The sequence below is a fragment of the Sceloporus occidentalis genome, unplaced genomic scaffold (genome assembly GCF_023333645.1).
Source record: "Sceloporus occidentalis isolate IW3139 unplaced genomic scaffold, rSceOcc1.0.p SCAF_6, whole genome shotgun sequence".
Lineage (NCBI taxonomy): Eukaryota > Metazoa > Chordata > Lepidosauria > Squamata > Phrynosomatidae > Sceloporus > Sceloporus occidentalis.
In genome coordinates, this window is record NW_028316986.1 from 14,015,243 (window position 1) to 14,039,446 (window position 24,204).

The following is a 24,204-nucleotide window of genomic DNA, read 5'->3' on the forward strand; positions in this document are numbered from 1 at the left end:
CGTCCTGACAGTAAGGGCTGTTCGACAGTGGAACACACTCCTTCCTCGGAGACTGGTGAAGTCTCCTTTCTTGGAGGTCTTTAAACAGAGGCTGGATGGCCATCTGTCGCGTATGCTTTGACTGAGATTTCTTGCATGGCAGGGGGTTGGACTGGATGGCCCTTGCGGTCTCTTCCAACTCTACGATTCTATGGCGGGTTACAAACCGCCATGAAGGTATGTGCAGAGCGCGTACTAGGGTTAGGGAGGTGCGGTGCTTCCGCACCTCCCTAACCCTAATACGCGCTCCGCGCGTAAAAAATGACGGCGGCCGTTCCAGACGGCCGCCGTCATGAGGACGTCACGGCCACGCCGCCTCTACACAGGGCAGCGCAGACGTGACGTACTCACTCCGCGCCAGGGCGCCTAGGGCGTCCTTTCCGTGGACCAGGAAGGAGCTCCGTTTCGGAGCTCCTTCCTGGTTTGCGGCGGCACTTTGCTTTTCTGGGCGCAGCCTTCAGACGGCTGCGCCCAAGCGGCCCCTTTCTCCTTCTCCCCGCCGCCTATGAACCATGCATGGAGACATCCTATATTGGGCTTGCACCAGCCAACTTTCACTTTTAATTGATTGGTATGGATTGTTATTTTATTATGTTGTGATATAATTTGAAAGTTTTGTGGCGAAGAAAAATAGTTCTTGAATTCTTTATCCATTAATCTGAAATTCTCAGCTGAGCCTTTAGGTAAGCTGAATTGTATTTCCTTTCTTACTGTGGGAGAGGTATTAAATTGCTTTGATTGATGGTCTCTTCCAGTTCTGTACTAACCTATGCACCCTCAGGTACGGATGTTATTTATTTATTTATTTTGCCTAAAAATTAAAAATGAACTATAGGTTGAGCATCCCTTATCTGGAAATCCAAAATACTGCAAAATCCAAAATTGTTCATATGGGCAGCTGAGATAGTGACACCTTTGCTTTGTGATGATTCAGTGTTCACAAACTTTATTTCAGGCACAAATTTATTAAAAATACTGTGTATAAAATGATTTTTAGGGTATATGTATAAGATGTACAGAAAACATAAATGAAGGGCATATTTAAACATGGGTCCCATCTCCAAGATATATTATTATGTCTATGCAAATATTCCAAAATCCAAAAAAATAAATAAATCTGAAATCCAAAGCACTTCTGGTCCCAAGCATTTTGGATAAGGGATACTTAACCTGTATCATCTTTGTTTGGTACCCTATAGACCATTTTTAGTTGACCTAGAAAGTTGTTTGTAAGCCTGCTTTAATTCTGCAGTATCTTTTATGGAAAGATGTGGCTTAGCTACTCGGCACAATTAGAAACGAGTCCTGCCAAGAGCTTACCTTTATTTTAATAGTCAAAGGCATGCACTTCTACTGCCGTAATGCAGTCCAGTCTCTTGAAGATATGAAAGTGAAGTAGAGCACTGGTGCCACCTGGTGTTTATAAACTGAAATATACGTCCTTTTAAAATGCACTTGAAAAATATAAAACTAAGTAGTGCTATCAGTTCGGTAATCATTGCTTCACTACTTCTTCCAGAGACACTTAGCTCCAGTGACTTTTTGAAGTTGTAATATATCCCTCTCAGTATTTTTCGGGCAATATGCCATACTTTGGCCACATCATGAGAAGGCATGACTCCTTAGAAAAGACAATAATGCGGGGAAAGGTGGAGGGTAGTAGAAAGAGAGGAAGACCGCACGCCAGATGGCTGGATTAAATCAGGGAGGTCATGGTCTTGAGTCTGCAGGACCTAAACAGAGCAGTGGGTGATGGGGGGCTTGGCTCTGTCTTATCCACAGGGTCGCCATGAGTCAGGGTCAACTCAAAGGCAGTTAACCAATAAATAAATGAATGAATGCAAGTAACACTGTAACTTCTAACATTAAGGGGTGTTTGGCATATTATACATTTTATTTGCTAAAAGATGGACTTGGATCATTTTTATTCAATTTAACCTAGATATAACATACTTATACCTGCTTGGATTTAAGGCTTCATAATATCAGCAACTGAAAACATACTAACACAGGAGAATATCAGAACAATTTGAGATGCTGTTTCTTTTGCAGATGCATCTGGATCCATTTATTGTTTCCAGAAAATAAATGCAAGAAACATTAAATGTGAATCAGTTGGCACTCTTCACTTCTGTAAATCCAGTGGTCGGACTAAAACAGCAATGTAACTCCCAAAAATGCCATCAAGGAAAAAATAGCATGTAAAAGGGTTTAGTAAATGTATTTAAACACTATTTGACTGATACGATTTTTAAAGCTCAAGAATGGATGAATGGATGCTTCATTTCTTCCCTTACAATTTAAGTTTTTTTTACTTCAAGTACTGGCAATACCTTTGAGATTTTGATCCTAGACTTGCTCATCTCGTGTTTTGACAAATAAGAACCATTGAAGACTCTTCGAGTACAAGAGATTTTACCTCTTTGTTCATCTAAAGACACTACCTAGTTGCTGCTTTGTCTTTATTGCACCCTTGGTTCACTGTTATTTTCTCTCTCTCACCTTCTCTTTGGACTGCTGATATAATGCAACTTAGCCATATATCATGTCTTTGTGTGTGCAAGGAGAGTACAGCACAAGCAACTAATTTCAAATATTTCATAATGGGCTTTTTTTGTGGGGGAGGGTGTAACTCACCATGGCCACTCTGACCATAAACTGATCTGTGCTTCTTGGCTTAATTGAAAAGCTCACTTCACAGGATCATTTTAAGCCTCTCCAAGACCAGTCTGTCCCTTTGTCAACTTCCTCGGAAGGTGATAGAGTCTCCTTCCTTGGAGGTCTTTAAACAGAGGCTGGATGGCCATCTGTCAGGGATGCTTTGATTTGGATTTCCTGCATGGCAGGGTGTTGGACTGGATGGCCCTAGTGGTCTCTTCCAACTCTACGATTCTATGATTCTATGATTCCCATTGCATCTAACCAATCAATCCATTGCTGTGTGAAGTTGAACGCTTTTATGGCTGGCATCCATAGTTTTTTTGTGGGTTTTCGGGCTATGTGGCCATGTTCTGGAAGAGTTTATTCCTGATGTTTTACCAGCATCTGTGGCTGGCATATTCAGAGAATGAAGATTCTCTGAAGATGCCAGCCACAGATGCTGGCGAAATGTCAGGAATAAATTCTTCTAGAACATGGCCACATAGCCCGAAAAACCCACCAAAAAAATAAATAAAAATCCATTGCTGGTTTCAGCTCTACCCACCAACCATGATGTGGTCATAATAGGATTAAGTCTGAGGAAATGTGGCCCTCAACTACAGAAGGGTGTCCAGCCTGGGTGTTAAGTTAGCTAGGATGGGTGGGTGCATTCAACTGATGGAACTGCTTTTGTCATTGGAATTTGGAGGAGGATATTGGCCTAAAGTGCCTCATCCTCAACAGAATGGGATTTTAGGCAGTGTGAATGGCTACAGGGGGAACGAGAAGGACACAATTTTCCAATGTGGTAGCAGACATCCGCTAGTAGGATATTGAATTTAAGCCATGGAAGGTTCTCTTTAATATGTTGCAAGCATTTCATTCAATAAATATTTCACTGGGCATAGGAGTTTATAGGAAACATGCTAAGCTATATACTTAATTAGAGGCCTGAAACCAAACAACCACACAGATAGGAGCACAAATTGGGCTTTAAATTTGTTTCCCTCCCACAAGAGGCTGCCCCCATGCTACTTCTCAAAGGGCTGTTATAAAACCAATATGTGATATGGCTTTCTGTTCAGAAAGAATGAGAGAGATTTAGTCAAAATCTGCTGTACTGGCACAAGCTCATTTGTGTGAGGTTAAGCAGCTCTTTGGATCCTAGCCATAATGAGCAAGCTGTAGACTTTGTTCAACAAACTAGGCATCTAGCAACAGCTATTATTTCTCCCATGCTTCACCCTGAAATTTATACTTACTGAAGCATATGTGAATTGTTGTTAGCTCCCCTCAAGTTGATCTCAACTCATGGTGACCTTGTGTATGCAACTTCTCCAAGCCCCCCTATCCTCCACTACTCTGGTTTGGTCTTGTAGATTCAGGCTCATGATCTCCCTGATGGAGTCTATCCACCTAGTGTGCAGTCTTCCTCTCTTTTTGCTGACTTCTACCTTTCCTAGCATTATTATTTTTTCCAGTGATTCATGCCTTCATGTAGCCAAAGTACAACATCCTCAATTTAATCATTTTGGTTTCTAGAGAGAGTCCACGGCATTCTCAGCACTTTTCTCAAACTCCACATCTCAAATGCATTGATTTTCTTCTCATCCACTTTCTTCACTGTCCAGCTCTGACATGATGATGGGGAATACAGTGGATCGGGCAATTCTAATTTTAGTGCTCAGTTGTGTACTGTATCTTTGCTCTTTATGATCTTGTCTAGTTCTTTCATCACTTCCCTTCCTATTACTAGTCTTCTGATTTCTTGACTGCATCAATGTTTGATCCAAAGTACAGGAAATCTGTGAGTTAGTTTTGGCTAATAAAAGATGCCACTTCACAAATTCTGCAAGAACCCATTATGATACCCCAGTGACAAACCATTTGTGTGGTTTTTGTAGACTCTTGAGAATCTGTACAGTCAGTGTTGTGGAATATTTATCAGTGGACTGAGGGTTGATTTTGTTCCAGAAGGTTCACATGGTTCTGAAAGTAGATCTCAAAATGTGGTCTGACTTTAGTCATTTTGCAGATTAATTTTGAAACCTGTACTGTTTGCTTAAGTTCTTGTTTCTGAGAGAGGCAGGATGCTGGAAAAATGGGCTTTGAATTTGATTTCTGCAGTATATCTAAATTCAGTGCACCTTCATTCAACCCAGATTTAAATTACTGAATTCTGAAAATGAACACATGGCAAGCACTGTTTCATTTCACGTGTATGTATTGTTAGTTTTGAATAGATGGAAATACACAGGCCTGTGTGGTGTCGCTAGAACTATTCACTGTAAGCACATGTTTCACATGTGCATATTGTTAGTTTTGAATAAAAAGTTTGAATAAAAAGTTTTGAATAAAAAGTCCCCCTCAGTATTCCGTAGTTAATTATCATAAAAAACAATATATTACTACATTAATACAAATATCCATGATACTACGTTAGTACAAGCAAACACATATACAGTCGGTCCTTCTTATACACTGATTTTTTATACACGGATTTAAGCATATACGGTTTGAAAATGTTCCAAAAAAGTATAAATTTACCTTATGTTCCATTTTTTATTAGGGACACCATTTTGCTATGTCATTATACTTAATGGGACTTGAGCATACACGGATTTTGTTATACACGGGGGATCTTGGAACCAAACCCCAGCGTATAACAAGGATCCACTGTATATCCTATTATCATAAATCTTACTCTATCTTAATTATATGTAAATATTTCTTACCTACTGAATGCTTCTATTCCACTTTTGCTCAGTCTGTGTACCTTTCCCTGCTCATCTTACTCTTTCTCCCTTAAATTCTCATTTCCTTTTCATTTCCATTATATTTGCTATTAACCTTTCTTCTTCTCCTACACTTTACTTCCCTTAATCCTTCACTTTCTTTCTCTTCTTCTTTCCTCTTTCTTCCATCCTTACTTCCTCTCACCTTCTCACTTCATCCTTTCTAACACATTCACTCCCCTTGACCTGACCTTTTTTGAGGCATAAGATCTTTATCCTTTCTATGTTATTTCTGCCTCTAGTGCCGGATTTTCTGTTAAAGAAGCAATGCCCAAGTATATACCTGTATTCATTACACCTGTGACCAGTTACTATACCTGGGAGCCAAGACTTTGGTGGTGACCCTCTTCCTCCTGAGCTAGGCTGGCTCTTATATGGCAGACATGCAATCCACCACTCAACTGCCAGACTTTATGCCCAGGATCACCTCCACACCATGATGAGGCAGCAAATTAGGACTCTGTGGAGAACTTTTCACCTAGCAGGGAAAAAAATGACAAGGATCAGTTCTGTAAACTCTATAAATTATACTTTTCTTGGCCTATATAAATGCAGCATTGTTGGCTTGTCACACTTCCAGACCTTTTCCCTGCAGTCAGGAGGCTAGACAGTTGTACTCTAGTCTTAAATCATTGCACTGCACTTTGGCACCTTTCGGGAGTGTTGGAACAATGTCATGCACTGTGATGCAGCACTGGCATAGCTGTTGATGTACCTCAGTCTGGATGCCTTTTATGCTGAAGTGGAAAATGGAGTCATTTCATAGATGGAAGTATACAGGCCTGTATGGTGTCACTAGAACTATTCACTGCAATCACATATTTAGTCTTGGCATGCCACTGCAAATCTCTCTTAAAGTGAGTTAAGCATTGACAGGCAATTGCGACCTGTGTATTTAAGCAGCAGCATACGCAGAAGGTTGCTAGGAGTGCAGTTCTGTTCTGTCTAGCTTTACCCCCTCAATGAAGGTGGCTTGCCAGGTATATAGCAACTGAAATTCAGCCCTTTTCAAGTAACATATAGCAGTGGCTTTCAAATGGTGGGCAGGACCCCCAGGAGTAGTGCAAGAGTTGCTCAAGGTGGAGCGTGAGACTTGGAGGCCCTGATCCCTCTTCCTCCTCTTCTTCCCAAACTTTTTTATGTGTAAAATTTACACATGCTTTGAGTTAAATATGGAGTTTAGTTAATTAAAATTGTTATAATTTGAACAATGTTATTCCCTTATAAAATGTAAAAATAGGAATATACATGAATGTGCAAATGAAGATAGGCACAAATATAAATAAACCAAATATTTTTATTCCTATGCTACATTGAGTGAGGAGTGTGCGGCCTCTGCATGTAGGTGTAAAGGGAGGTCCCAAGGGTAAAAAGTTTGAGTACTACTGGCATATAGCATCAGGATGTTTCATAGCACAGGTTGAGTATCCTTTATCTGGAATTCTAAAATCTTGAAATATTCCAAAATACAAAACATTTTTTGTGGCTGGCTGAGATAGACACCTTTGCTTTTTGATGGCTCAGTGTATGCAAACTTTGTTTCATGCACAAAATTATTTTTAAAATGACATATCAATTACCTTCAGGCTGTGTGTATGAGATGTATATGAAACATAAATAAAGTTCATGTTTAAACATGAAAATGTTTAGACATTTCATTATGTATATGGAAATATTTCAAAATCTGAAAACAATCCAAAACATTTCTGGTCCCAAGCATTTCAAGTAAGGGAGACTCAACCTGTATAAAAAAGACTTTGGAGACACTGACAACCAAGCATCAGTAAAAGACCTGCCAAGGACAAGAGCTGGTCTAATGCACTGTTAAAGAATAACAATGGTGTTGAGAAGTCACTGGTTCATATCTCAGCCATGAATTCACTTGGCAGCCTGGATGATTAATTGCTACACTACCTGTCCCCCATCTACAACATAGGGTGCTTCACCATAATAACAAGAATTACTAACAGTAATCCACGAAAGCCAGCGTGTCGTACTGATGTGTTCAACTAGGATTCAAACTGCCATTCAAGCCAATGGGGCGTGAATATTGGTGGATTTCCGCTTTGGTGGGGTGGGGTGGGGTCCGTAATGGATCCCCTGTGAAAATGGAGGGAGCAAGTGTACACACACACACACACACACACACACACACACACACACACGAGTTAAAGTACAGTGCAATGATGTTTATCACACTATGCTCTTAAAGTGCTACTATTCCACTTTGACTCCTCTAGCTGCCTCCTGTTGCATTGTGGGATTTGCAGTTTTAAGGAGGGGTATTTAGAATTCTCAGGCAGAGAACTTCTCTGCCTGAGAATTCTAAATACTCCTCCTTAAAATTACCAATCCCAGAATGCAACAGGAGGCAGCTAGAGGAGTCAAAGTGGAATAGTAGCACTTTAAGAGCATAGTGTGATAAACATCATTGACTCAGTCAACTCAGGTTTTTTGGGGTCGATTTTTTTAACCTAAATTTTGAGACTTATCCATGAGTATATACAGTAATTGGAGTTTGTTCTTAGGCTGTATAGCGACCTCTTTGTCCTGGTTTTAAAAAAGCGTTTGCATGAGCATCCATAACCTTGCTAGGCTGCTCGTAGTAGGGAAAAGGTGACACTGTGTGTGTGTGTGTGTGTGTTTGTGTGTTGCATTGTTGCTCTCTCCCCCTCCCAAATTGTTTTTTGGTACCAGCAGCAAGCGGTTGCCACGGTAAGCAGATTGAATGGAGGAATCAGTAGCCTGGTTACAGATTGCACTGCGTCAGTCTGCTCCACACCCAGAAGACAGTCAGGTGACTTAAGTCCTGCAGCAGTTGTGCAGCAAGCGAGAGACTGCAGACCTCTAACTGGGGGAAGCCTGATGTTTCCTCTTCTGCCCACTTTATTCCTCCAACTGCAGTCTTTCCATTGGTATGCATAATTGATAATCCCAGCTGGAGGGGCAGATCCATTGTGAAGAGAGATGGACAGTCAGCTGAGCAATTGGAAGGATAAGGGTATTTGCAGTTTTTCTTTTTAAAAAATAGTTTGAGGATATTATTGTCCTTTTTATTTTACAGAAAGAGCAATGCATGTTGTAGAGGAGGAAGGGTCTTTTTTTCCCTTTTCTTTTAAGAGCATGAGATATAATGGGAAATATATGAAGTGAAGGGGGGAATCCCTTTAGAAGATCAGCCTGAAGAATATCTAAATATGGGGAAGAGCGGAGGGTGGGAAAGGAAAGCTTGCTTGATGCTGCAAATGTTTTAGTGGATTAAGCCCTGCCATCTGACGGCACAGAACAGCTTGTCTTTGGTATGCCCTGTTTGTACAAATGTCAGAGCCAGCCTCGATTTAGCTGATGGACTGGCTTTGGAAGAGGGTTGCTTGTTTGTGTGTGTGTTTTAAATGCTGCTGGTAGTTAGTGTAATGTAATGTGTCAGACTAATGGACTTTAGCTTCTGGAATGCAGTGCAGTATCCCAGTCCTGTTTGCAAAATGTAGATAAAAGTCTAGAGATACAGTACAATTTCTTCCACCGCCTCTCCCTTTCCTTCACTCCACCAGGCTATTTTTAGAGGGTCATCTTAATGCTTATTATCTGGGGTCTCCTTGATTTACAAACCTGCCTGTCTAGCTTGAATAGCATTCAGCACTGCCAAATGAAAGGAGGCCAAGGAAAAATAAGTAGCTCAAAAATTAAATTGCCAACCGTTATCTCTTTAGTGCTTGCCCTTTTAAATCTCTGCATTGTGCAAGTGTAAGCATTTTAAACTCATGCCTTACATCTTTTAAGCTTCAGCTTGTACCAGCGGAACAAAAACGGTTGCTTTTTTCAGGTTTTAATCAGTCCATCAAACAGTACTTTCTCAATGAGGTGGGATGTGTGGTGGTATTAAGGAAACTCAGCCAGGCGGATAACACAAGAGTCCTAAGTTCGCAGCCATGCGTTTCCAAAACATGTGAAGCTTACGTAGCTACGTTGTTTGGAAATGTGCTTCGCTCATATTTTTGCCACGATTGCTGCTTGTTTCCGGTTCAGAAATATGGATGCATGAGAAGCTGCCTCACTGAGTCAAATGGTTGGTTTGTCTTTATTGTCTGCTATATCTGGCAATGGCTCTTTGTCTTAGATGTGCCAAACTTGTGATGATCTCAAAAACGTTTGAGAAGTATGAATGGTGGAAAGATATGTCCCTATATTGGTGAAGTGTGAAATTCAGTCATGTTAAGTGATGGTTATTTACGTGTGTCATTAAACCCACCAGACTAATTAGGTTAAAGATCTCAAAAAGAATGAAGCACTACCCAAAAGACTTCTCCAGATGGGGGATTTCTTTGGCATATAGCTTTGGTGCATATGACACCCACAAACCACATGGAGATTGTGCTGATCCTTGCTAGTCCAAACAGCAGCTGCAGAATTAGTACATTCAACAGGGTGACCTAGCCTAGTAAAGGGGCCTCTCTCTCTCTCTCTCTCTCTCTCTCTCTCTCTCTCTCTCTCTCTCTCTCTGTGGGTTTTCATGTTCACTTCCTGCAATTTTAGTTTAATGATAAATCTTACAAGCTGCCATTTTGCACATGGGTGCCATTTTGTGCAAAAAGGAAACAAGACCTTAGAAATTACATTGGAGGATTGAATATGGAAGGTTACAGCATCCCATCTTTAAGAATTGTAGCTCAGCTGTGCTAAGACAAGAGGGGGCAAAGTCTGCAAAATGGATTAGTGAGGGCCCTAATACAGATACAGAAACAAAAGCTGCAATCTTTATCCACATACTTCCTCATAAGAAAGCCTTGTGGGGATTAATGGGATTTACTTACTAGCTGTATGTGCAAGATGGCAGTGGGAATCAGTCTTTTAAGAGTTTATGGTTTCCCTCCCTCTCCAAGAAAGAAGGAAAAGTGGTCAGGAATACTAAGAGTTGCACTTCCTAGTCTATAAGTGGCATAGATCAGAAATGTATTAGTGTGTGTGTGTGTGTGTGTGTGTGTGTCGATATCCTTGTGAGCCTAAAACTGCTGTATGGGCAAGGAAGTGGGAATGTTGATTTCTCTGCCAGCATTGGAGCCCTGGGGATGAGACATTAAAAGGTGTTCCAGAAGCACGTTGATGTGGGCCAGAGATGCCACATTTCTAAACTAGTGTACATTTTTACAAGGATCTGACAGTGTGACAGATTCTCCAGCTGTGTTTTGTTTGGCTTCATGTTTGGCTTTTGCTGGTGGACAGGGGACATCTTCAGGACCTAGTAAGAGTGCTGGGCAAAGAGGAGACTCCTGTTCTTGTCTTCGCAGGAAATGTTCCATCCATTCATGGGTGTTTTTATGTTGTGTGCATGGAAAAGGTTTTCCACTCATGGGGGAGTATTCACAACCTATGTATCCATATTCTCTAGGAACTAAAATAGAAGTGATTTAATTTGTTTTTTGTTTGTTTTTTGCCATCAAGTCAACGTTGACTTATGGTGACCCACTCTGTTATTAACAGAGCAGCTCTGGTCTTGCAAATTCAGGGCCATTGCTTCCTTGATTTAATCAGTCCCCCCATTGATCTCCCCCTTTTCCAGTTGACTGCTACTTTACTGAGCTTTATCTTTTCCAGAGTCACATTGTCTTCTGATATGTTTAAACTACAACAGCCTGAATTTGATTGTCTTGGCTTCTATTCGGGGTTAGGTAAATGTAGTTAATATGTACACTTCATTACACACACACACACACACACACACACACACACACTTAGATAGGAAAGTTACACACATCCTGAGTTGCATACAGTAGGCCAATACTCACAGTGTCTTGATGAAAATCCCTCTGAAGCCGCTATTTGCATTGGGAGGAAATGTAGTGGTGTGTTAAGGGAATGTGTGGCCTTCCAGATGTGCTGGACTGCAGCTCCCATTGTCTCTATCCAGCACTGAAGGCTACTGGGAGGATGATAGAGCAACATCTGGACAGCCACATGTTTTCCATTTCTGCCATAATGCTGCTCTCTGTTTCTGCCAATATTTTAATGCATAGCTGTTTTCATTTCTAAAATTTATTGTTTTTTAATTTTTTATATTTATACACTTTAATGCTTTTGTATTTTTTAAAATTGTATTGTTTTAAATTTGCTGTTTACTGTTCACTGCCTTGAGTCCCTATATTGGGAGAAAGGAGGGATATAAGTAAGTGAAATTAATAATAATAATAATAATAATAATAATAATAATAATAATCTGCCAAGCCCATTGGGGTTTCTCCATGGTGTATGCGCTTTGCCTGGATAATCCCCCAGGTCTTCAGTATTTCTAGGTTTTGAAGTAAATTTAGTCCTAGATATTGGAGCTGAGAAGTGCCTTTCTCTGAAGCCCTGAAGAGCTCCTTCCTGCCATAATATAACAAATGGCTTCAGAGGTATGGACTGTGCACTTTAGTCCCTTGCAAATGCTGAAACAGAAAGATGGTTGATGACAGTTCTTCCCTACCCCACCTTTTGAATTCCCAAAGATGATTGCAGTAACAATAATATTTGGCTGTCATTTTTTAATTTATTATTATTATTATTATTTGCTTTCACTCTTATACAAAACAACAGGCATTTGAATAATAGTTCCTCTGGTATTTGGAATATTTATTGTAAATAGTTTTCATATTATTTTGAGTTTTTATTATTATTATTATGTTTTGTTTGGAGCTTGGAAATTCTTATTCCTTACAGTCCCTAGTGTGCAATTACAGAGTCCTTCTGTTATTGATGAACATATTTGGAAGATGGGGCAAAAGTAAGCCTTGTAGTTTGTTAGAATGTGTATGCCCATTTTTAGCTGAACTAAGAAGCAGTATCAGGTTAAGTCCTTGGCTTTTGCAGAAGGTCTTCCTCATTCAAAGACTGTTTAACATTCTTCATTATATACAGTACGCAGTGGATGCTGGGAGAACTGTCTTCCTTTTGTTTCAGAGAGAGTGCAGTACCTTTTCCTGGAATTCACCTTCTCTGATTTCCTGCATGGCAGGAGGTTGGACTGGATGGCCCTTGTGGTCTCTTCCAACTCTATGATTCTATGGTTCTGAGACCATATAAACTGGAAGTTGTGTACAATCTAAAAGTGAATTGCATGATAAATCCCATCCTTATCCTTTTCATGTCCCATCCTTCCCACGCGATCGCACAGATCCTATCAGTAACCTGTCAATAAAGCATCAGTAACCCGTCATTAAAGCGTCATTGGCTAGTATTTTGCGTTAATGGAATAATGTGAATGGAAGTTCACATTATTGCAATGCCTCTTTAATGACAAGTTAATGGCGAGATCAGCGCTACGATTTGAAAGCCTTTCATGCTATTGAGTCATGGACGGGTTAATGACAGGATAAGGACTTTGTCATACTAGGTTGTTGCTTTGTTGATGGAGATAACCCTGAATCCAGCCATTTGCTTTGGAGAGTCATTCTTTCAGTACAGATTTTGTGTGGTATCCAGGTAATGTGAGAAGTGATAAGTGATATCAGAAGCTTGACCAAATTCAGTCAAGATTTAAATAATTTAGTTTTCATCTGAGTTTAGTTTTGGTTTGATTTTGAGCCCTATAACTTGGTGTAAATTATCATGTAGGATGTGATATGTAATTTGATGTTCTGAGAATCTTTACATTTAGCCCTTTCTATCCTTTATGGATGTACAAAAATGTTGTCAAACGTGTTGATGCTTGTGAAACCCTCAAAACTAGAATAGGAACAAACCCCAGGAGGTCTGGATGGGGAAATACTTGGTGCTTGCAGAAATCCTTATTGGTCTCAAGTGGCTGGTGTTGACCATCTACTTGCTCCAAATCTGTATAATGTCAGGCTGAACACATTTTGTGCCCACGCAGCTGTGCTGGATTGAGAATTGAGGAGCTGGGTAGCTTTGTTGACAACTAACAAAGCTTTTAATCTTAATTGTTTTACAGATTGATTTGGGCAATATGCAGGCCATGGTCATGCTGGGAGTGAGGAGCTGTTTTGGCCCCATAGGCAGCATTCAAGAGCTGCACCCACCTGAAAAAAATAATTTTTGCTGCCAAATGCCCATTAGAGGATGTGGCAAGGGCAATTTCTGCATGTTTGGGGCTTCTGTGGCCCAGGAGTGGCATTTTTTCTAATGGGAAGTGAATCAAAAGTAAAGAAATTTCTAAAAAAAATCCCCCAAATTGTAAGAGGCCCTTTAGAAGCCTGAGGGCCACAAAAAAAATACGGGTTGTCCATATATGTTCTACAGGCCACACTTTCCTCACTCTTGCTGTAGGCCATCTTGGATAAAATCCCAGAACAATTTTAAATGTGATGGTCCTTAGTGCATGGGACTGTGACAGTTGCACAGAAAGGTGGGATGGCTAACATTTTAAAACAAAAGGCATATGTGAGAGAGGAAGAATCCCTGCCTCCTACCCTCTTACCACCAGTTGCTTATCTCTCAGGTGCTTTTCTCTGTCTTGATCGCTTCTGGTTCTGGAACCAATACTAGAGACAAGCTTGCTTGTAGAGAAGGATGGTAGCAGAGTAATGTGGGTGAAAGGGACTTCTGCCTTTCTTGCTCACACATCCCTGATTTGATTTTTAAAGTCCCCTTATATGTGAGTGGGATAGTTTTTTGCTTATATGATTCTGCTGCTGTCATATCTGTTTAGTTCCCCAAAGGTGAAATTGTCATATGTTTTACACAGTTTGCAGAACTTTGGTTTTGTTGTGGTTATCGTTCTTGTTGTTCTTTCAAGTCATTTCAATCTTATGGCAGCCCTAAAGTATCCCTATAACTGGGTTTTCTTGGCAATATATATTTAGAGAGAGTTTGCCATTGCCTTCCTCTGAAGCTAAGAGAGTGTAACCTGTCCAAGGTCACCAAATGGGTTTCTATGGCGAAGTGGTGATTTGAACTCTGGTTCCCAAAGTCTAGCCCAACACCCAAGCCACTACACCATGCTGTCTCTTGGTTGTGATGTGGAAATACATTTCAAGTTATTACTTTAATTGTACTTAGATATATAGCTAGAAGTTGTTAACATTCTGTATATTTTCCAAAAAAAGAGAAAATTTGCTACGTAATCCTTCAACTTGCACAGAGGTAGGGGAGGGAAGAGAGACCCAATATACCTCCAAAAATAAAAGAAAATAAATATAGTAAATAAAATATCGAGACAGGATGAAAAAAGGCATTGGAAATTAATACTGTATAAAGTAAAATCTGCAAGAATCCTTCTTACACTGAACTGGAAAAATAAAACAATTCCATCCATAGATAGCTGGTTATTTAAACTGCTAGAAACAATGGAACTTGGTAAATTAACCAGCTATCTAAATGAGAAGGACATGAAAGAGGTAGAAAACCAATGGGCTCCGATTGTAACATTTTGTGGAGATAGTTGGAAGTAATTATAAAGGGGAAGATATAGAGGGTAAGGAAGGATAATCTCATCTTCTAAACTAGAGAAATAAATTACTGTTTGTGTTACAAGTATAAAATTACGGAAATCAGAAGACAAGGATAAGTGAATCACATCTTAGGAAATCAGAGAAATAGGAAGTCAATGTTCATACAGTGGAGCTGTGTTTATACGCTGGGGTTTGGTTCCAAGATCCCCCGTGGATAACAAAATCTGTGGATGCTCAAGTCCCATTAAATATAATGACATAGCAAAATGATGTCCCTTATTTAAAAAATGGAAAATCAAGATTTGGTATTTGAAATTTATACTTTTTTATAAATTTATACTTTTTTTGAACATTTTCAAACCGTGGATGCTTGAATCCGTGTATAAAAAATCCGTGTATAAGAAGGGCCAACTGTAATTGTGTTTATGTGGAGCTTTGGAATGTACTATTAGTGTTTTGTTATTAGTCATTAGTTGGTTTTTTTTACATTATTTGTTCTTTTAAGACCAATAAAAATAATTTTAAAAAAAAGAAAAGAAACGAAAAATGTTCCAACTTTGGGCATATTACAAAGCGACAGATGCTTGTTTAAAAGCTTCAGGACGTACAATGTTTCCAGAGAGATTCCCATCCTAATGCAATTGTGGACCTAGTCCAAAAATCAATACTGTAATTGTAGCTTTAATTGCAAATTATAATTAAACAAGGACAGCATCAGCTAGACGGTATCATATCCTGTCCCATATCAAATAGGTGCACTTTATAATGTGGTCCCTTCTTCTAAACAAAATGGTGCCTTGGCTGCTTTTTCTCCCTTCTTCCTTTGAGTTCTAAATGCAGAGCAATAACTATAGAGCTGCAAACATATGTTCTGCATTCCAAGGAATTACAGTGGAAATAGCTGTTGGGTGATGGCTTAAAATATTCTGTGGTAGCTAGGGAGTTTCTTAATTGTGTATTGGTGAAGCCAGGCAGTGAGCAGTTGCGTGTGTGTGTGTGTGTGTGTGTGTGTGTGTATATATATATATATATATATATATGGTGACCTTTGAGTGCCCTAGCAGGAAGTGGAATGGTTTGCATGTCAGCTGTGCAAGATCTTTGTGCATGCAGGCAACACCCTCAAGATGGATGCCAGAAGTGGTGAGTGAGTGTGCATGTGTATATGCGTGTGTGTGTGTGATGCTTACAGTTGTATATCATGAATTCTTCAACTTTGAAGGTTTTATTTTGTTCTGTTTTTTCATTCCTTGCAGCCACACTTCGTGGCTTCCCCATTCAGGATAGATGTAAAATCCTCATTTTGGCGCAGCAGCTGCAGTTGCTGATATTAAAAAAAAATAAATAACAACCTGATCTTAATAGGAGGATTTCAGAGCTGCTGAGGCTTACCGAGACACTTGCATTTAAAGGCAAGGAAAAGCTGTAATTGGATGAGCTGTGTATGTCAGGCACGATGCTAGCAATGCTATTTTTAGATATACCAAGCGACGGGTCGCTGCTTACCAGATGTAGTCAGCAGTATTCGCTTCAGAGTAGGCCTAGGTTATTTTGTTCTTTTAAAGAATTTGCTGTTCCTTCACAATTTAGACGCAGAATACATTTGCCTCTGGGTAGATGCTATTTAGGATATGTTTTGCCCCTCTCAGAGGAGACATTTGTCTCGGATGAAGTACAGGGCTTTCTCCTTCAAGATATCTATTGTAATCTATGAATCGGTTGCTGTGCACTGCAAAATAAATGTGTTGTAACTGTAGGTCTTGAGTAAAATGAGAAAAATAAAAGAGAAAACAAACCATGTTTAATTATATGTAAACCCAAGTTTACTTAGTTTATATAAACAACACATATAATAAACAATTATTATATGTATAATGTGCTGGATTTTTTAATTTGTTTTTAGTAGTTTATTTTAATTTATTTTAATCTTTTGATAGTCTAATTACTCCTAAACTTTTGCAGACTGCGAATTATCTGTCTGTGTTTTTAACTGTTGGAAACTGCATTGAAAAGCAGGATGTAAATAAATACAACAGTGAACACACACTACATAAAATCAATATATTTTTTATATTTGGGGATATGTAATTTAGGCACGGCACTAGGCTTGCCATATCCCGCCTGTGGGTGGGACTTTCCCGGTTTTGGGCGGGTCCGCACGGTCCCGCCCCGGGTTGGCCCCGCCCCTGGGATTTCCCCCGCCCCCGGGCTTTGTTGCAAAGTGTGCAACAGCGGTGGCGGGGGAAAGAGATAGAGGCCTCTGTAGGCCTCTCTCCTTTGGCGGGGGGGGGGGGGGCTTCCCTCCCCTCTTTGGCTCCGCTGGAGCCGAGGGAGGGAAGGAAGCCTCGCCTGCCGAGGCCAGACTTCTTTCCCCGCCTGAGCTCCGCCGGCAAAAATGGAGCCCAGGCGGGGGGAAAAAAGCCTCCCTGAGGGGAGGATTCCTTCTCCGCCTGGGCTCTGTCCTTGGTGAGAACAGAGCCCAGGCAGAGAAGGAATCCTCCCCTCAGCGAGGATTCTTTTCCCCCACCTGGACTCCGTTGGCAAAAACAGAGCCCAAGGGGAAAAGAAAGCCTCCCTGGGGGCGGATTCATTCTCCTCTTGGGCTCCGTCCTTGGTGAGAATGGAACCCAAGTGGAGAAGGAATCCTCCCCTCAGCGAGGATTCTTTTCTCCCTGGGCTCCGTTGGCAAAAACGGAGCCCAAGGGGAAAAGAAAGCCTCCCTGGGGGCGGATTCCTTCTCTGCTTGGGCTCCGTCCTTGGTGAGAACGGAGCCCCGGAGAAGGAATCCTCCCCTCAGCGAGGCTCTTTTTCAAATGTAGGACCAAAAAAAATAAAAAATAAAAATAAATCCTACATTTGAAAATTTTGTCCTACATTTGTCCTGGTTTGGAGGTCCGGACTAATGGCAACCCTACACGGCACAGACCGTACAAAAAGGATGCTCTCCCGGAGAACAGTTTTGCCCCGCAGGGAAGCCGCAGCTGCCAAACCTCATGGCTTCCCTGCGGAGCAAAAAGAACCTGCGAAAAGCGGGTTCTTTTTGCGCCACGCTTGTGATGAAGCTCAAGTGCACCAATGGCACACTCATGATGTCACAGTGGTGGCACAATGTGCGGATGCTATGCGTCCGTCAGGAAACAATGGTGGTGCCCGTATACACGGGGTGCCGCCATTATTACAGCACTGCGGCATAGTAGGGTTAGGGACTGTGCGGTTTCTGCCTGGTCCCTTCACCCTACAACACCGCCAGTATGGCGCAAAAGGCGCATCTGTACCGCGCCTTAGGTTTGCAAAGTTAGGAAGGGTTCATTGTAGAAAAACACAGGATCTCTTAGCATATCTAAACATACATGAAGCTGGGCCTGAAGACATAAATGGGTTCAACCATATGTTCTTCAATAACTTGTGAAGCAGGAATGTTTGTGAATCAGTCCTTCAAGGCTCCTTTTTTGTATTTCACGTCTTCCTTGTGCAAGGATGCTAAATGTTCAGGTTCCTGTTCCATGCAATTATATAGGTGCATTTGTTTCTCACTTTCACCAAAATGCAAGCTGTAATGGAGCCATTTCTCAAGAAGGTCTGTTTTTGATACACATGAGCTGATAAGTGTTTATGGTGCTCCTAGACAGTGTGGTGTAGTGGTTGGACCAGGACTTTGAAGAAGGCAAAGTCAAATTCCTCCAAGAAGTGTTGCCAAGTAAACCTCAATAGGGTCGTCTTAGGGTTACCATAAGTTGGAAATGACTTGAAGGCACATGGCAGCAACAGCAACAGTAGCAACAATAATGGCAACATGTTGTGTTGGCTGTTAATAGAGTGTTTTTGGATAATTTGGTTTTCTTTTCTTTTTTAAATTATTAATTGCTAGTTTCCTAGGGCAGTGTTTTAGATCAAAAGGATGGTGGCACTATAAATATTTTATATACAGTGCATAGCAAGTCATTATGCCAAAATCTTGTGATGTGTATTGAGCCTGTGTTTTGGATATAGAGAGCGAGCGTGGTGTGATTTGAGCATTGGATTAGGATTTTGAAGAACAGGGTTTGAATCTCCACTTGCCTGTGGAAACCCATTGGCTGACTTTGGGCAAATCATACATTCTCAGCCTCAGAGGCAAACCCTTTTTGAACAAATCTTGCAAACAAACAAACAAACCCATCATAGATTTACCTTACAGTGGCCATATGTCAGAAATAACTTGAAGACACCCAACAACAACAAAAACTTGGATACTAAGGGTTTTAAAATCATTATTGCTGAATTGTTTGAATATGTGTCCCTCTTCTTTAACTGCAGTTAGATGTGATCTAGATAGTAGCGATACTTTCACATTTCATCAAGAAAACAAGGTCAGAATACAATAGATATAGCTGTTCACATTATCACTAAATTTAATATATCTCATATATATTCCATATTTAGACTGTTTAATGCTCGTGGGTTTTCTGAGTTTTGCTCAGTCCTATTCTCAGTGGAAAGCACTAGAGAGGTGGAAATGTATTAATAAATGGGGCTAACGTAACTTGCAAAATATATTTTGCTATGTTTGTGTTCTATGCTTCTTCACAAAACCCCAGAATTTTGTATGCGCTCTGTGGCAACCTAGTTAGGGAGTATATTAAGTAGAAAAGGGACACAGTGAGTGTCATGGTTGATTGAATTGCTATGTCTCCTCGCAGGCAGTGTTCACACCTCCCGCAGAGCCTCTTAGCTTGATGTGTGGGTTTGGGCCTGATTTTCCTACTTGCAAATTCATACACCATGTTTTGTAGGAGGATCTGATGACTAACACAGCCTTTACTGATTGTATTAGAAAAGACATGTTGGAATGGTCTTTGTTGTGTTTTGGCCTTGAGAAAAACCTTTTGTGCTAGTAAGAAATAAGTGGGTTTTTTAATTTAAAAAAAGCAACAAAGCAATTGTGAGGTATAGTTTTTTAAATACAGAAGTACCTGATCAAATTAATCAGGACAAAACAGGTGAAGCAGCAATTTCCAATTTATTAATTACAATCTTGCAAGAAGGGGTGTCTCAGGCAAGTAGGCACACCTGTCCCAAGTTTTAAACAATATTTATAAACCATTTTCTGCTGCAGTTTTCCTTATCTCAGTTTTCATTGGCTGATATACAAACTTTTAGAAACTCCCATGGCCTGTGTATTTTCCACACCTTCCTCATGCTATTTCATACAATGCATGTCTATTTAAATTAGTTATTACAGAGATTCATGGGTGTGTTACTAATATTCATAACCCTTATTAGGCATACTCAGAAGAGAAAATCCCTTGAACTCTAGTTTACCTTTTAGAAAAAGCAAAATCTTTTGCAATTAATGATAGCTTGAGCTTGTGAGTTCTCCCCCAAAGTCTCCCTCCTCATTATTTATCTCATTGGCCTTATCTAAAGTCTAAACTCTTAATTTTATTTTTATTAGCTTCACATATATACAGCTACCTTTATTTCTGTGTTGAATCCAAATTATCACTTCTCTCAGCAATGGTGTTCCAAACACTGGTAATGCTTATTCTGATTGTTCAGGAACATAAGGACTCATGATTGTTGCTGCCACTCCTGCTGCCTTTCCCAAACCACAAGGAGAGGAAATATAAACTATAGTTTTTTTGTGGGTTTTTTGGGCTATGTGGCCATGTTCTAGAAAAGTTTATTCCTAATGTTTCGCCAGCATCTGTGGCTGGCATCTTCAGAGAAATATATACTGTTGGGAAGCACAAAAATGCACTCTTCTGCTATACACTTGGGGCAGCCATTGCCTACTGGACAGGTGGCAACCTCCATCATCGTTGAAATCTATTATCACTGTGATATGTGAGGAAATACAAGCAAAACTTGATTATACTGACCTCTGCTTAAGGAACATTATCACTAGACTTTTGTAGTCATCAGAGTATAGTGGCACTGCATGTCATGTATACTGAATTTCTCTTGCAAGCAACATTTTCAGATTTTTTTATGCATGTGTAAGATCGAAGTGTGTATGTGTGTTTATGGATGCATGTTGTTTTTGTTATGCGAGGTGTATTTGATCACACATCTGCCTGTATACAGTCATATGCTTTAAGTGTTTTTATTAAAATTATACTAATCTGTGCCAGTACTGGAGAACATGACTTCTAACTACCTTTCCTTTAAATCTTTCCAGTTGTTGACCTCCTTTACTGGCGAGACGTTAAGAAGACCGGTGTAGTGTTTGGAGCCAGTTTGTTCCTGCTGCTTTCTTTAACGGTGTTTAGTATCGTGAGTGTGGTTGCTTATATTGCCTTGGCTCTCCTATCAGTGACCATCAGTTTTAGGATATACAAGGGAGTTATCCAAGCAATCCAGAAATCCGAGGAAGGTCATCCATTCAGGTGAGTGTTCTTCTGCCCTACTCACAGTTGGTGTGTGTTGTTGATGAAAGGATATGGAAGGTTGTGTTGGTTATTTTGTTAAGACTTGAGTGTTTTGTAAATGCAGGTTAACTCGTATTGAAAGCAGACTTTGTTTCACAGCCAATCTTCTGCCTAAATCTAATTGTTATGCCCAAGTAGAGTTGACACACTGAATGAATGGGAACTTGGTAAGGCAATGTTTACATGAGTTCCATGGATTCAGTCCATCTGTTCTAGTTGGGACAAAGAGATGGATTTAGGCCTTTGTTACTGAATTCCTGGCATAGCCTTACTTATAATCAGATTTAATAGAACATTGAGGACATTGTAAGAGATGAAACTTGGTGCCAGAATTTGGATTGATCCACCTCTGTATTTGAAAGCAGAGGGAGATTGTAGTTGGGTAGCATTTGCACATAGTAGTTATTTGTTAAAAGTGGACACCTCCAAGTGGATTTATTTGTATGTGGTTGCTGTGACTTCAGTGAGAGACCAAAAAGAGCCACTGCAGGTAAGCAGCTTTTAGTGGATGTGCTTCCCATGAGACAGTGCAGGTCCCTATAATAAGCCATTCCAGGTGACCAGGTGTCCTGGTCATTACTTACTACCTACTACTGTAAGGGGTGCAGGTTGGATCACTGTTTTGTTGTTTTCACACATCCAGGATTGCCAATCATTCACTTTGCAAACATAATCAGGTTTTGTTTTTGCAAGTAAGCTGCCCTACCCAAGATATGTAGTTGTGTTAAACCTGATAACTTATCTTGAATTTGATTTACTTGGTTGGGTATCATTAATTCCTCCTGCCTTCCTGTTTGTTGCAGGACGCCACACATAAACAAATTTGTTCTCCTCTCTGAAAGAAACGAAGAAAATCTAAATATATTAATATCTACATTTATTCCAATTTTTCTTCTGTAATTTTTAATGAATGAACATAAGCCAGCAGCTAATGAATTACAAGCAGTAGCTTGCTTCTGATAAAGAGTAAAAATGAGGACACATATTTTCTTACAACTATGTGTCAATTAAGTAGTCCTTGCTTCTGCACAAGTGTATGCCTAACTGAGAGCCAAAGGCTTTCTTCCTGTAATAATATGTTATTCTTTACTTAAATGTTCAAACGGTTTCTCTGACCCTGGCAATACACTTGTAAGCACTGTGGCAATAACAACTTAGCAGAATCAGCTAAAAGGAAACTCTATACCTGTGTTTAGATCTGAATGGGTCATTCCAGCTTGAAGTCTTTTTTATGTAACCGGAAAATCTCACTAGATTTTTATCTTTCAATCTTTCACATTACTTTGTTCTGTTTTCCCCAGTGGGCTAACCATGCCATTCTTCCCCATTTTGTTGACAATACCCTTGAGTGTAGTCCAGCCTCTGTTCCTTTCTCTCTCTTTCTTATTAGATCCTTGATTGTGATATTCAGTAGTTTTGTAGTAACTGGCCATATTTGCACTAGTTGGTAAATCAGGATTCTAGAGAATCTTGAGTTAGTCTTCATGAACAGCAGGCTAACTTCATGTTGTCCCATCACTCCCACTTGGCTGCTCCTGCAACAAGAAACTGACACACACAGCACCCAGTGACTATTATGTTCTTTCCTACTAAATGATTGCCCAGGAACGTCTAAAAATATTCAAGGCTATCATAAGGCTATACATTACATTGAATGGCTTCTCTATAAAAGATAGGTTCTGTAAATTTAGGACAAATGCTGTGAAGGAAATCCCCTCCCTCTTCCTTAAAAGAAAGAAGAAATATTATATTGTAGGCTTTTTTCAACCTTTTTACCCCAGAGGAACCCTTGAAATAATTTTCAGGTCTGAAAGAACTGCTACATAAAAGTGATTATATCTGCAGCTCAAAAAAATTGGTTTTTCCCCCAGTTGCAACCATCCATGGAACCCTTGGGCTCTAGGGAGCTCTGGTTGAGAAACCCTGGTATAATGGTATGTATGACTGTTGGACCAGGGCTCTGAGAAACCAGGGTTTCAATTTCCACTTAGGTCCAAAACACTGCAGAAATAATCGTGTTTGAGACTGCTTTAACTATCCTGGCTCAGTGATAGAGAATCCTGGGAATTGTAGCTTATTGTGGTACCATAGCTCTCTGACAGAAAAGGCTAAATCAGGGGTCGGCAACCTCCGGCCCGCGGGCCACATGCGGCCCGCGGAGGCCTGGCGGCCGCCCCCTACTTCCCATTGCCGCCGCCGCCGCAGCAGCCGCCCGTCGCGGCGTTTCGCCGCTCTGGGCGCCGCCATTTTGGGCAGCAAAATGGCGGCGAAGTCTCGCGCGACTTCCCTCGAGGTCGCGCGCGACTTCGCGGCCATTTTAGGTGAAAAAATGGCGGCACCCAGAGCGGCCTCTGGGGCTATGAGCGCCGCCATTTTTTCACCCAAAATGGCGGCGAAATCTCGCGCGACCTTGGGGGAGGTCGCGCGAGACTTCGCCACCATTTTGCCGCCAAAAATGGCGGCGCCCAGAGCGGCGAAAAAACCGCGATGGGCAGCCGCGGCGGCAGCGGTGGCGGGCCTTTGAGAGGCCCGCTACCATCTCTGGGGCCCTCCAGCAGGGCTCTGAAGGCGGCAGTGGGCCTCTGGGAGGCCCGCTGCCGTGCTTGGGGCCCTCCAGGAGGGCTCCGAGGGCAGCAGGGGGCCTCTGGGGGGCCCTTTGCCGTCCCTGGGGCCCTCCAGGAGGGCTCCGAGGGCGGCAGGGGGCCTCTGGGGGGCCTGCTGCCGTCCCTGGGGCCCTCCAGGAGGACTCCGAGGGCGGCAGGGGGCCTGCTGCCGTCCCTGGGGCCCTCCAGGAGGGCTCCGAGGGTGGCAGGGGGCCTCTGGGGGGCCCTTTGCCGTCCCTGGGGCCCTCCAGGAGGGCTCGGAGGGCGGCAGGGGGCCTCTGGGGGGGCCCTTTGCCGTCCCTGGGGCCCTCCAGGAGGGCTCGGAGGGCGGCAG

The 24,204-nt window shown here is 41.3% G+C and overlaps 1 protein-coding gene across 4 annotated transcripts in view; it reads left to right on the top strand.

The window, feature by feature from the left end:
- RTN4 (reticulon 4) overlaps positions 1–24,204 on the top strand; it is an 85,508-nt gene that overhangs the window by 38,756 nt on the left and 22,548 nt on the right. For 3 of the 4 annotated variants that reach the window (XM_089528908.1, XM_089528909.1, XM_089528910.1), the window contains one exon: positions 21,018–21,225. In XM_089528908.1, coding sequence (XP_089385034.1) covers positions 21,018–21,225 — 208 coding nt within the window. Of the gene's footprint in view, positions 1–8,241; positions 8,476–21,017; positions 21,226–24,204 lie in introns of those variants that run through there. The other variant, XM_089528911.1, reaches the window with a different exon arrangement.